This window comes from Aphelocoma coerulescens, chromosome 6 (assembly GCF_041296385.1).
Source record: "Aphelocoma coerulescens isolate FSJ_1873_10779 chromosome 6, UR_Acoe_1.0, whole genome shotgun sequence".
Classification (NCBI taxonomy): domain Eukaryota; kingdom Metazoa; phylum Chordata; class Aves; order Passeriformes; family Corvidae; genus Aphelocoma; species Aphelocoma coerulescens.
Window position 1 is genome coordinate 24,255,718 of NC_091020.1, and position 13,852 is coordinate 24,269,569.

The 13,852-nt window shown below is 48.6% G+C and overlaps 1 protein-coding gene across 4 annotated transcripts in view; it reads left to right on the forward strand.

Moving 5' to 3' along the window:
• Positions 1 to 10,531, forward strand: part of WBP1L (WW domain binding protein 1 like) — a 59,284-nt gene extending 48,753 nt beyond the window's left edge. For all 4 annotated transcript variants that reach the window (XM_069019911.1, XM_069019914.1, XM_069019913.1 and 1 more), the window contains 2 exons: positions 6,609 to 6,770; positions 8,178 to 10,531. In XM_069019911.1, coding sequence (XP_068876012.1) covers positions 6,609 to 6,770; positions 8,178 to 8,917 — 902 coding nt within the window. In that variant the 3' untranslated portion in view covers positions 8,918 to 10,531. The remainder of the gene's footprint in view (positions 1 to 6,608; positions 6,771 to 8,177) is intronic.
• Positions 10,532 to 13,852: the final 3,321 nt, after the last annotated feature.

Genomic DNA, 13,852 nt, shown 5'->3' on the forward strand with positions numbered 1-13,852 from the left:
ACTAGACAGCTCTTTTCCCAAAAAGCATGCTGCCAGAAAATTCTGGCAAGGATCCGGTTAGTTGCTAAAACTAAAGCAACTGCTGTACCACGTACATATTCCAGGAGGTCAGCTTTATGTTAGGAATTCATGTCCAAGACTTTGCTGCAGTCTCCAAAACACTCAGTCAAACAATGCACCAGTCCCACATTTTCATCCTTACCCCGTGTTGTGTTATCCCACATCCTTTTTCAAAGAGAGATTTTTGCTGTTCCTTGCCTTTCACCCAGCCTTCTGTGTGGTTGTACTTGCTTCTCTTTCCTGGGTGTCTCAGACTTTGCCTTTGGCTGTTCCTCCTCAGCTGTGCTGCAGCGATAACCCTGCCATGACAAAGCCTCACTGACAGTATAGGGCAAACAACAGATGTCTCAACCACACAGAAAATCATAATAAATAGGGTCACTGAGGGAGTTATTTCCCGATTTCCTTGGACTTCTTGTAGCCTAATCCAGACAGCCAAATCACCTTAAGTTTGTTTTGGTCTGGCTCAGTAAAATTCCCAGATCCAAAGCAGAAGGCAAGTTGTCTGGCATAGCCTGGCTGTGCAGATACTGACTTTTGCCCTGTGTGGCTGCTTTCAGCTGAGTTGTGTTAAACAGCATGGAAAGGCAAGAGAACTTCCTGATGCTGTTTCACCCCCTGCCCTACGTACCTCCAACCCAGCTTCTCACCAGCTACCCAGATCTGTTGTTCCCAGACGTTCAGGACATGGTCTCAGCTGGATGTTCCACTCTGGTCTCTGTTAGACTATTGTTCAACATGCATTTTTACCAACACAGATCTCTTGGGAGGAACTGGACTTAGAAATGTCTCATCTGGAGCATGGGAATAATTGCCCTTGCAAGGCTCCCTCCCTAGGAGAGAGGCATAAAAACAGTGTCTGCAGATTTACTGCCTCAAGTTGGCTTTCACTGCAAGATAGGCAAAGGATTTTTCTGAAACTTGTGTTTTTCCATCTTAATCATTGCAGTGGGTGTACCATATGTAGTGGACACTATTCGGAAAACTAGAAACCAGTTGCAGTTAACTTTTGCATCTTCTTCTGTTACCAGTCTGGGAGCAAGCAAGCAGGAGTTGGAGATGTCTTCAGCTTTTTTCTTTTGCCATTGTACTCTACAAATATTCAGTAACTTTTTCCTGCGTGAGGTCAGGCTGGGACTGCAGTTCTAATTACTTAAACTAACATAAAACTGTCACTGAAGGTCACAGTCTTTCTCTTGCTGCTGCTGCTGTGTTTGCCAAACGAGTTTCAACCTGTTCTGGTTCCCTCAAACCAGTTCAAACCACAGTTGCGCACAACTTTGTGCTGGCACAAGAAGAGGTGGAGGAAGCAGCGGGAGGTATGGTTGAGACAGGCAGGAGAGGATCGCGTCATTCAGCGGCTTCTTTTAGTCCTTCTTAAAATGTTCATGGGCCTATGGCCTGGATCCTTCACCTGGCATTCTTGAGCAGCAGTGTTGGCTCATGCAGGCTCATGCCTGCAGTGGCAGGAGACAATGTGACCTCTCTGCCAAAAGGGCACGATTAAACCCAAGGTCATCCAGGTTGTGGTACCAAGTAAATTTCTCTTCCCTTTTTCATTATAGTGTTGGCCGTGTGAAAGACAATTTTTTTCCAGCCATGACTGACTGTGAGGCCATCATTTGGGACACTTTTTAGTCAGTGAAAGTGTCCCACTTCTCCTGTTCAGAACCAGCTCTCATGGAGCCAAAGCTATTACCCAGATGCTTGTCAGGCAGACCCAAAGGCACTTTGCAGTATGTTTTGGCTTGCTTTTAGGGGATTTCCTGCCAACAGAGCCATGGCATTTGCCCAAGTTTACCATGAACTTGGGGGCAAATTTCTCTGTTCGTACGCTTGGAACGGTCCAGAAAACATTTTCCATTTTGCACAGGATAAAAGGAGCTTCCCTCAACGGCATTGTTGATGGCAACATCCCAGGCAGCAAATACAGTACAGCATCAAAGCAAACATCACTCCCTCCTTTTCCATGAGGAAGGAGTGCTCTGGTTTTTTAATTCTTAAACTGTTTTATTCTTACTTATTTTGAAGTTTGAGCAAAACTATGGTCGGTGTCCTAGAAAGGGTTTTCTTGAAGCTTTAAGCATGGTCTTTCACAGCTGGTAGGAAGCATCTCTGGTGCATGGCCGTGTGATGGGGCTCCCTTTCCCAAGAATGCTGTTAATGTAGCAGCCTTCTCTTTCTTCAGTATTACCTCTGGTTGTGAGAGATGGCTTTCATGGGAGCTAATTCTGTTCCCAGATGTTTCTGCAGCTCCCATTCTGACTTCCTGAGCTTGATGCTTGTGTCAGGCTTACAGCTCTGAGCCTGTCAGATGCTGGGTAAGAGATTGGTGCTGCTTCTTTTACTTTTATGAAAGGTTTTGGTGCTCTGGCAGGGAAATCTCTTGGCAATAATCAGCTCCTTGGCTGTGTCTGTTTCACCTTTGCTTGCATCATTATCCACCTATAGGCATCACCAGTGAATTTAACAAAAAATATAGCAGTGTTTCTCGGGACTCACTCGTTTTTCGGCTGGAGAGTGTTGCAACTTCTGACTCTTCCATAAACCAAGAGCAAGACTGAAATTGCCTTCAAGTCTAGTGGTCTCCTGGTTCCTGTTTTGCTTCAGATTGGTACTTTGCTTCTGCTCAGGCTATCCATCAGAAGTTGTATTTCCAAAGTCACTGTTTGGTTTTTATCTGTCATGTTGTTGCCCCAAGCTTTTGTTCCCAGTGGTCACTGCCAGGTGGCTGTGGAAAATACTCTCAAATCGGACATTTAATGGCGAATTTGGCTCAAGATGTCTCCCAACCTTTTTTCCGTTCCAGTGACTGCAGCAGTAGCTCAACACAATGCTGCTGAAAAGCACGTCGTATCCATTTGGGAAGAAGGTACATCTTGAAGAGCATGAGGAAGGCTTTTGGCAACAGTGAAGGCTTTTGAGGACATGGAAGACAACCAGAAGCCCAGTTTTACTTGGCTTTTAGAGGCTTTTTAATGCCAAACATCAGTTGCCTCTGTACATCTTACCCATTTTCAGCACAAGGCAGAGTTGGTACCTGTTTTTACTCTGGAGGAGGTGTTAGCCTGTGCTGCTGCTGTGCCCCTGCCTTTCCTGCTCGTGTAGTGTTGTCTTTGGGTGAATTTGCAGTTCCCCTCCTGCCAAACGAGCACAGGCCAGTGGTCTGCTCGGCTCACCTCCCTGCTGCTGGTTTGAAGCCAAGCCTCACCAGGTGTACAAATGCACAGCTCAGCCATGAACATCTTCACTGTTCACTCCATACTTCTAGACATAATATTTACAATTGCACTTGGCCTTGGAGCATAGCTTTATTCCAAATAAATGACCATACTGTATATTTGCTAGGCTTTTGCAGTTTTTCTGCAGCCAAAGCTGCAGCTGTGCCCGAACTCCTGGCGAGGGAGTGTTGTAGAGTCTTTTATGGAGACCCTGAACTCCCAGCACCATGCTGGGCTTGCAACCAGAGCTGTGCCCAGTCCTTCTCCCAGCACTGGCACCTCTGCCCAAGTGACAGCCAGGGAGCCTCTCATGTGCCTCAGCTCCTATGGGTGTCCCATCCCCTTGCTTCCAATGCACTGGGGGCCTTCCTGCCCTGTGGTGCAGGTGTGCTGTTGGGTGACAAGGTGGGGACACAGCCATTAAAGAGGATGCCAGAAGCCAGGCCAGCAAATGATCGTGGTGGGCACACACTGCTGATCTGCTGCAATCATCCAGGCAAGTCCTCCAGGCTCAAGCTGAATCAGGGGTTGAGTAATTCCTAGAAGCTCTAGGAAGTGTCAGTGGTTAATGAAGCCAGGCAATAATGTGGTATTAGCGGGTTCTTTTTCTGGAAGTTCTCATGAAAAACAACAGACCTCATCCACTCGCGTTTGCGAGCGTGCACAGACCCTTTGCACGAGAATGAAGGTGGTGCTCCTGGCACTGAGGCCAAATTGCAATCCACTAAATTATGGTGTGTTTACTTAAATGCCACCTGTGGTTTCAGTAGGATCCAACATTAATTTATTATCCTAAGCTGTTGTATGTTGTTACTGCATGTTGTTAACAGTGTTGCCACACCTCTTCCCAGGAATGGCTGCGCTTACTCTGACCCCTGCTCTGAGCTTGTCCATTGGTTTGTGTGCAAAGCACTTTGGGATTCTTTTTTGGAACGGGTAGAGAAGTTTTCTAAAGAAATACTTTTTTAATCTTCTGGATGCAGGCTTGGGTGGGAGCAGTTATTCCCTGCAGAAATATTTGGCTGCTACAGCTGAGATTGCTTAACAGTGGCAGTTCTCCAGGACATCTTAACTAACTGAGTGCTGCTTGCTACCATTTGTATCTAGACTCCTTGGGAAAGGACATGATCAAATGTGTTAAAAAGCATCTGTTTTCATAACTGTAGCTAAAATCCCTGGATAGCTGGGTGTAATTTTCCATTGTTATTGAACTCATGATCATGGACTGCTCTTTGAAAATAAGGAGTACTTAGAAGATGAACTGCAGGCCTGCCTCCGTGCATGGTGGCATGCTGTGCCAATGACCTGCTTTTGATGAGTGTATTCTTGCTTCCTCAGCAAGCAAGAGCCAAGGGACCGTCTCTTAGCGAGAAATACAGTGTTTTTATTGGTTAGAGTCTTCAAACTGTGAGACAGTTGAAGTATTGTATTTGTATACCAAAATTTTGGTAGTGGTAGAGGCTACAGAAATGGTTGCAAATGTTTGGCTTTGGAGCGAAGGGTGGACTGGACCAATCCTTTTCGTTTATATAAAAAAGCTTTTTTTAGAAACAGGGTATTTGGAGGACAGTGGCCACACTCTCATTTTGGTTTGGGAAGTGCAAAGATCATCTTGAGTACTTTGTCATTTGCTTCTCTGGAGTGAAGATCACAGTCTCCTCTCTGGTCATCTTGGTACAGCTGAGCAGGCTGGCAAGAGAAACTAGCCCAGAACCTTCATTTCCAGCCAAGAAAAAAAAAGGGGGGGGGAATATGTAACACCTTTGTTTGATGGCAGGTTTTGATAAATTTGGTGGTAAGGCAGGTTCCAGTTGATTAGGGAAATAGATTGCACAAGGCAGAGAGAAATTTCAGTTTGTTGTGCCAAAATACATGAGGAATTCGGATTACGACACAGGGAGGTGAAAGTCCCCACTCAGAATGCTCAGAGACACGATATGGCATGATGCAGTTCACCTACAAACAGCCCAGTGCAGGTCTGTGAGATGGGTGATAGGGATCCATTGCACTTTGTCCTGAGCCAGAGCAATACTCCTTTCATTCTTCAAATTCCTAAACTGTTCACCTTTCCCCACCTAGCTCTTAGCAGAGAAAGCATTTGCAAACACAGCAGGGGATGCTGGAACCATCAAGGTATTGTCAAGGTGTGACTAGAGGTTTTTAGTGGGGAGAGAAGAGCAGTTTGGTACCACAGGATAGCCTGGCCTTCCTGAAAATGGGCTGTAGCATTAGGAATCTCCATTTTGACTGTTTGGGATAGTGAAGAGTGGCAGAGGTGTTACAGAAAGAAAAACAGTGTTGTGATCTCTAGTGAGGAGTGGCTGCCAAGACTATGTGTTTCTAAAGGAAGCGCTCTCCCACTGTCTTCAGATGCAAAAACTGAGCTTAAAAAAGATAGAGCTTACAGACACTGGGGCAGGTCAAGCTGTGGGCTGCAGTTGCAGGAGACAAAAGCCTAATCTGGAGGGAATGTTCCAGCTTTTTGAAGTGTGTCTTGGAAACATTTTGTAGCACATGCAAGTGAGAAATTCATGGAAAGGAAAAGTTATTCCACATGTCTGAGGGCGTGCGTAAAATTCAGGAAGTGGTCTTCTAAAATTCCTTTTAAGGAGCAGTGTACATACGGTACAACTGTGCACAGAAACCAGCCATGACCACAAACAGAGCAGAAGTTAGGTTTCTTGAGGATTCAGAGAGGGAGGCTAGTTTAATTTAATTTGGGGTAATTTAAGACATTGAATACAAAAATAAGTTTTAAAAATATTTTGAGACATTTATGAAAAAAGAGTATGTTTTTGTTAAACATAACAATGAAGGATTTGGGCTGGAAATTAAAGAGCAGTGCAAACAAAAGCAAAACATAGTGCTTGGGGTTTTTCTCTTCTTCTGTGGTCAGTCTGCAGAGTGTCTTTTGTGTCTTGATTGTTATTTTCAAACCAAAGTGGCTGTGGGAGGCAAGTTCAATGCTATTCACAGCTCTGCTCATTTTTGGCTGGAAGAAATGGTAACCAAAGGGTAGGAGCAATGGAGGGGGGAGCCCTGTCTCCATATTTTGTTCTTCTCCAGAGTTGTACCTACTGAACATGATCTACACTGTACTAGAGTGTGTTCAGCGTTGTCCAATTCTGGCAAGGCTGTTGGAGTAGCAGTGTCCCACACAGGCAGGAAGGTCCATGTTGAAGCCTCCTGGCCTAACACATATTTCTGCCTTTAGAGCAGTGCAGGTTCAGGTCCAGGCTTTCAGATGATCTCCATTGGCTTCTTGGGGTTTCCTGGGTTTGGATGCAGCTCTCATACAATGGCTAACACTTGCTCTCCCCGCTGCAGGGTTTTGGCTGGTGTGGACCATCATCATCATACTCAGCTGCTGTTGTGTTTGCCATCACCGCCGCACCAAGCACCGCCTCCAGGCCCAGCAGCGGCAGCACGAGATCAACCTGATCGCTTACCGGGAGGCCCATAACTACTCAGCCCTGCCCTTTTATTTCCGTATGTACCTCACTCTGCTTTGCCTGGAGACCGTGGGGAGCATGGCAGCAGCGAGTTTCCTGTGTTGGGTGGAAGGAGGGAGCAGTAGTTGGACTCAGCAAGAGGCAAAGCTGCCCCATGGCATTTAGAGATGAGGTGGTGTTGGATGCATTTGAACCCCCTTGAGTCTGGAGTTGAACCACACCAACTTACAGCACCTTTGCACCCACCCCTGAGAGTGTGGTGATTCCCTGGGTGTTTTTCTGCAAAGGTTCTTAAAATACCCCATTCAGGACTTTGTGGATGTTCCTCCTTTCCAGCCTGGACTTGCTGCTGGTGGGACTGAGATGCAGGAAGTGGCTTCATAAAATTTGGTCACACAAGACTGGGAGAAAGTGGAGTCTCAGCAGAAACTCTGCTGGCTCCCACCCTGTGCTGTGGTTCCCAGGCCATACTGCTGGTGAGCAGCCCTAGGACTCTGCGTGAAGGAGCTGTTGCCCACAACGCAGGGAAAGTACAATCACTTTGTGCTCTCCTTGTGTTCTGCTACGCTGTGCTAGAGCAGCAAGTCTCCTTCTGACTGGAGGTACCACAGCTGAATTTCCTCTGACAGACTGTTGAATTGCATGTATGAACTTGCTTTTCTTGTTAAACTCTGGCAGTCACCTCAGAAATCATCCCCAACAGCCTTTTCCTCCCCAGCCCCAGGGATATGCAATTGCACATGGAAAACTGCAGTGCTATCCTTAAATGTTTCCAATGTTTAAGTACATTCTGTCTGTATAGACTATTTTGTTGCCTCTTAAGAAATAAACAATATTTTTCATGGATTTGAAAGGCTGTAAGTACAATAAGCCAAACTCTTTTGCCAGTACTGCCAATTTATTCTGACTACACCAGAAGAATTGAATCCAGCATTGAAACAGAAACCAAAAGCCAGGGTCTCCAAGTTCCTTGTAACTGCTCGTGTCTCTTCATATTTGCACAATGCTTTGTGAGATGAAATCTTTGCTCTTGAAGGTGGAAATTCGGCTGAGAAGGCAGTGTTGGAGAGGGCTGGGGAGTCGTTCCTTCCAGCCAACACAGGCCACCCACGGTGTGTGGGGGTGGTTTATGGGGCTGTATTGGGGTACATGCTTCAGGGAGGTTTGCCTGGTAAGCATAGAGAGAGCCAGGAGATCAGGCTGCTGTTCCCAGTTGTGTCCATCTGCTCCTGTAATGGTGCCCTCTCTGCCATGTTTGCTGCTTCTCTAAAACATGACACGCCTCACTTGGGTCAAGTTCTGGCGCCCCTTTGTAGGGCCCGTTGTGCTGTTCAGTGGGAAGGTGCTGGTAGGTGACAGATGCCATACCGACCTGTATTAGTGACTCGTTTCCTGAGATAAGCTGCTCCTGAAATAACTTCTCCTCCTTGCCTCCCACTTCTAGGGTTTTTGCCAAACTATTTGCTACCTCCCTATGAGGAAGTGGTGAACCGACCGCCGACCCCCCCGCCCCCGTACAGTGCCTTACATCAGCAGTGCGTCCCAGCAGGCAGCAGTAGCACAATCCCGGACACGCCCAGGACCCTGCAGCCAGCACAGAGCAGCTCTGCAGCACCCAGCAGCAATAACAGCAGTACTGACAGCACCGGGGTGCCCGGCCGCGGGGACCCCGAGCCCTCCACCACCGTGCTGGGTGAGAGAGCCGTCGCCAAAATGCAAAGCATCGAGCCCGGCAGTACCAGCACGGGAGCCGAGCTAGTGGAGAGGGCCGGTCCCGATAAGGATACGGAGTGCAAGGAGGAACTGCTGAAAGGTTACAGCTCTGAGAGCTTAGAGCAGAGCAGCGCCATTCCCGATGCCAAGGACAAGATGCCGGGCAGGCAGCGCCGTTTCACGGGCGACTCGGGCATAGAAGTCTGCGTATGCAACCGGGGTCATCACGACGACGACCTCAAGGAGTTTGACGGGCTCATCGATGACGCTCTGGATGGGCCCCTGGACTTCTGTGACAGCTGCAGCGGCCGTCCCCACGGGGATGAGGAGGAAGGGCTTTTCAGTGCCGCAGAGGAGCAGCACCGCGAACACAGCCACCACCACCTGCCCCGGCAGCCGGTGTGTGTACTCTTGAACACAATAAATGAGCAGGACTCTCCAAACTCTTGCACCAATAACTCCCCCAGCTAAGGCGGCAGAGTGGAAGGGAGAATCGGGGGAAAAAAACAAATAAAAATGGAATAAGAGGATTAAAACTTTAACAGGAGAAAAAGGTGATACAATGGGGTTTTTTTGTTTATTTTTTTTTCTCCCCTCCAATATAATATGGGGACTAGTCCTCGAAGGCCCGGCTTGTGGGAGACGGGTCACTCTGGGTTTTGGTAATCGTATCTGCCCTGCTCCATGGAGCAGGGACTGATGTTTCTCAATGAGACCTTCTAAAAAACAGAATTTTTCTAATGGTGATTTTGGTGATGGTTATTATGAGTTTGTTGGTTTTAGTTTTCTGAAACACTGCTTTATCTTGCAATCAGTAAAACTCAGCAAATCTCACCCTGGGAGGATACCAGATCACCATAAGGCTTCAACCTCCAGGTGTCTTCCCAGAAGCGAGCAGCTTCTGACAGTGCCGGCAGTCAGTAGCCCAAGAGTTCTGGTTTGATATAGTGCTCTTGAGGCATTGGGGATTTCTTTCCATCTTTTTTTTTTTTTTTGGTTGTTGTTTTGTTTTGTTTTGTTTTTTTCTTTCCTGATGTTAAGTTTCCCTGAAGCTGACAGATGCCCAGACACATCAGCCCTATAATATCTGGTGCTTCAGTGTTTAAGACAGCAGGTAGGAAATGTCCCACTTGAAGCTGGTGACTGAAGGACCAGTTTCTTCTAGAAGGAGTGTTAGTCTACCTTAGGCAGTTTGAAAAGAAGGGGTTTGCAGAAATTTGCCTTTATGTGTCATTTTTAAAGACAGGTGTGTTCCTTCAATGCCTCCAAGAGCACAGTTAGCAGTAGAATCCAGGCAGCTGGGCTGCCTTCCAAGTACTGTGGTCTCCGAATGACCTTTTCCCGGTGTGCTGCAAAAGGGCTTGGCTTTATTTTTGTCCTTTTTTTGCACCCCGATAGCAGCACACTGGAGTTCAGATGACAAAAGAACAGGGCTCTCCTTGGCCAGCGTGCCTTCAAGCTTCAGCGATGCATGTTGAACAAATGGAGACGAGAGCTCCGTCCATTGCGAAAGGGATGATTTACCATGTAGATGTGGAAGACCTGTGCAGTATTTTTTTTTAATCCAAAAGTTTGGTGCGATTCTAATAATGACCACTTAAAGAAATGAATGTCTGTTTTCTTTCTCTTTCTTTTCTTTTTTTTTTTTATGGTGGCAACTGGCTACTGTATAATGTCTGTGAGCGTGTGTGTGTGACTGCAATCCATGCATGCGAGTCCTACTGGTAATACAAAAACCTGCTGTAAGACTGCAAGAAAATTTACTGTAGCTTTGCTTTAATAAACAGTAGAGATTTTTGTTAGTAACAACCTGAAGGAAGAAAAAAAGAAAAAAGAAAAAAAAAAGGAAGAGCTGAAACTAACATTCCCTAGAGTGCTCGTGCGGAAGAGAGCACAGTTCAGACTGTGTAACTTGTTCTCGGGATTTCTCCCCGTCCCTTTTATAATTATGGTCGTCCAGATAGTTACTGTTATGGGGAAAAAAACATTGAAACCTGAACTCGGACATACTGAGATCTGATCAACTGAAAACCAAAATCAGTTTTAAATAAGGTGGAAACCAAAATATAATGCCTTTTCTGATAACTTGTCCATGTGTATTTGTATCATTCTGTGAGCTAAGAACAATATTTGTCTTTAGTTTGTGGGTTTGTTTTGTTGTTCTCCCTGGAGGTGTGCTGGCACTGTGCTGGCTGCAGAGCAAGGGAAGTGGTGCTTATGCCAGCGTTTTACCTGCACATTTGAGCTGAGGGGAGCACTTTGACCTTACAGGGTTTGGAAGAATCTCCCTCCTTTGCCCATCACAGCCTTTCTCTTCCCTCAGAACAGCTGATAAAGACAGCTCTTCAGTTTGTGTCTTAGGGTGCTCTTAACAATGAAAGACTTTGATTTGGATTCCAGAGACCTCATTCCTGGATGTCTGGAGCCTGGATACCTGGGTGAGGGGTAACAGAGAGGCTGTGCATGCCCCAGAGCGTGGCTACCTGGGGACCGGTCACTTCCAGCTGTGTACACTGACCACATGTGTCTTCTGAGAAGAGAATTAAAGATCCCCAGTGCCACCCCCAGGAATTCTGTACATACTGGCACCTGGTTTTGTTCCTCACACCACAGAGGAAGCTAAAAAATCACATCAGTCTGTAAGGAATGGGGTTTACTGCTGTAAATCCTGGGGATGGCCCTGTGCCAGTGGGTGACCTTTGCCAACATTTCTGTTGGCATAAGACAGAAATCTCCATATTTGCTTTCCAGCCATCCCACTAAGGGCAGGGGAATCCTCTGGACATGGAGGTAAGTACCCGTAAGCCAAGCTGATGTTTCTGATTTTAAAAAGTCAGGAAGAAGCAGCTGTGTGCCTCTTTTATGACTCCTGGAGGTTTTTTGGGCATTTAGAGACCATAAAGAAATAAATGGGGCACCAACCATGTCTGTTCACCTCACAAGTGCCTGAGGAGCAGCACTGTTAATGGCTTTCAGTTCTTTAGGATTTTAGACCTGCAGCCAAGGGGCAGCTGGTACAGGGAGAAGGAGTGGTGCAGGGCAGGACATGGGGCAGGTGAGCTCCTTGGCTTCTGCCTCTTCAGGCAGGCAGAGGACTCCCAAAGCTCCAGCTTTGGAGCTTTAGAAGGGTGCTCGATCCTCACATGTATCCCTGTGTAGGAAGCCAGCACGGCCCAGAGAATGCACACTGTAAAATGCTGGAGGTGTGAGGACAAGGGCAGATGTGCATCTCCAACACTGGAGCACCAAAACCCACCCATTCCCAGCTATAAGGGGTGGTTTTTGGGAGTCATCGTTTCAAAACTGCGTTGCAATAATGCAGCAGGTTTGACAGCAAATTAGCGTCAACCAACTGCTCGGTGTTCTGCTTTCCAATGTGCTCTAGGTGTGGCTGCCAGTACTCCTTGCAGTCTGTTTTTGTTGGAGTCCGTGGCAGTGCGGAGCTACTTACACGGAATGTTTTTGGCCACCAACGCTGGCTCCGGGGCAAGGACCCCGCAGGTCTCCTGGTGGGCTGGGGTTGTGTTGCCTGGGGACAGGTGAAGAGCGCAGTGTGGTGGCTCAGCAAGTGTCCTCTGGGCACAGCGGGGGCTCCTGGGATCAGTGGGTACTGCAGCATCTCCTTGGTGTTCCCAAGGGACTCTTCAGCTCTCCGTCGTCTGGGAGCACTGGTGTGATCTTCCTGCTGCATATCATTGCATGTTTATACAACCTTACATAAACATTGCATGTGGATGGCTGTTGGCTGAAGATGGAGGAGGAGGGAATTGTGTCCTGATGCTTGCTGGTAGCTAGCCTGCTCTCAGAGTTTTGCCTGCCTAACTGGAGGCTAAGGAAAGTCGAGTTGCAGTTAAGCCTCTTTGTTATGCAGTCATCAAAAGCTTCCTGGGGCAGGAAGCCTGGAGAGAAGCAAAATGAGTGGGCTCCACTGGCGGCATGAGGCTGTTCCGCCGAGCGATGGGAGCTTTGGGCTCCCTGGGCCCCCCTCGCCGCTCGGGGACGTCAGTCAGTGGTGAGAGCCGGGGCTGTGCTCGCTTCCTGCTCTGCACAGCCCGGGCTCCCACAGCCGTATCTCCTCTGGTTCTCTGCATTCCCTGGCTGGGCTCATCCCAGCCTGATCTGCTCCCGGCAGTTTGGCAGGTAGCTGGAGCACAGTCCAGCTCCAGTGAATAAACTCCCTTGCTGTCCTGAATGAGTGGTTCTCCAAGACTGCTGCTCCCCCCCCCCCCCCCACCCCAAACACATCCCAGGGAGGTTTTGTCCCTGTTTTATTTTTTCTTCTTTGGTTTATATAAGAAAAGCCTGGCCCAGGCCGGGAGTGGGGGACAGACAGGCAGCCCCTGGCTCAGGGAAGCCCCACAGCAATCCTACAGTGGGCAGCCTGGGAAGGCCAGGATGAGCCGCCTCTTGGTCAGAGCTGGTTCCCCCTATCCTTGCAGCACAAATCTGTTTTTATCAGATGGGATGGGTGCCCGCAGCGGGGCCGTCGCGACGGTGGTGCAAGCACTGCAGTCTGTGCCGGGGGGTCACAGGCTGCCGGCTTCCTTCTCGACTTGTTTTCAGCCGGCAAACAGCTGTGTCCTGAGGTCTGTGCTTACTCAGCTCTCCTGGCACCATGCCTGCTGCAGAGCCCGCAGGTATTCCAAGCATCTCCTGTTCCTCCTGGGCTGGCCCTCACTCTCCGGCACAGTCCAGGGTCAGCCGGTGCCTGATGCAAAGAGAAGCCTCTCAAACTTGGAGGGCTTCTGAGCTGAGCCCTGTGGCACAGCTGGGTCAGCCAAGTGCTGTGGGGGTGGCTGTGCCCCCCAAAGTGAGTTTGTGCAAGGGAAAGGCTCAGGCTTGCTCTGCCTGGTGCCCTCAGCATGCTGCACATCTGCTTCATGGTGTACCCAAGAAAGTGTGGGAACAGCCATGAATGAAAAAGCTTCCTTCTTTGCATTGTCACCAATTCTTGCCTTGCAGACCCCCTTTGCCTCAGGGAGCTGGAGCCAGTGGCCCAGGTGAAGCTTTCTGGTGGAGTCAGGGGTTTGGGCGCAGCAGCACAGCTCCGAAGCAGCAGTCAGGATAGAAATACCAGCTGGATGATTCAGCAGTGCCTCTGCCTGCTCCCAGAGCAGGGAGCAGCCGTGCCGGGGGCTGTTTACCAGCTCACAAAGTGCCAGGCAGCTGGTTCTGGGCACTGAATTCCCCCAGCTGCATCTTCTCCCGGTGGGGAGGCAAGACACCCTGCAGCAGGGCCAAGCTTGGGGTGCTGGGATTTGCAGCATGTGCTGGTTTCCCAGCCTCGGACAGCACATGCCAGCCCTGGCAAATGGGGACGGTGGAACGCAAGCAGCTGTGGCTGGAGGCATTCTCCAGGTTAGAAACATCCCTGGTTCAAAGGTCCCCATTTCTGCCCCAAGGTGA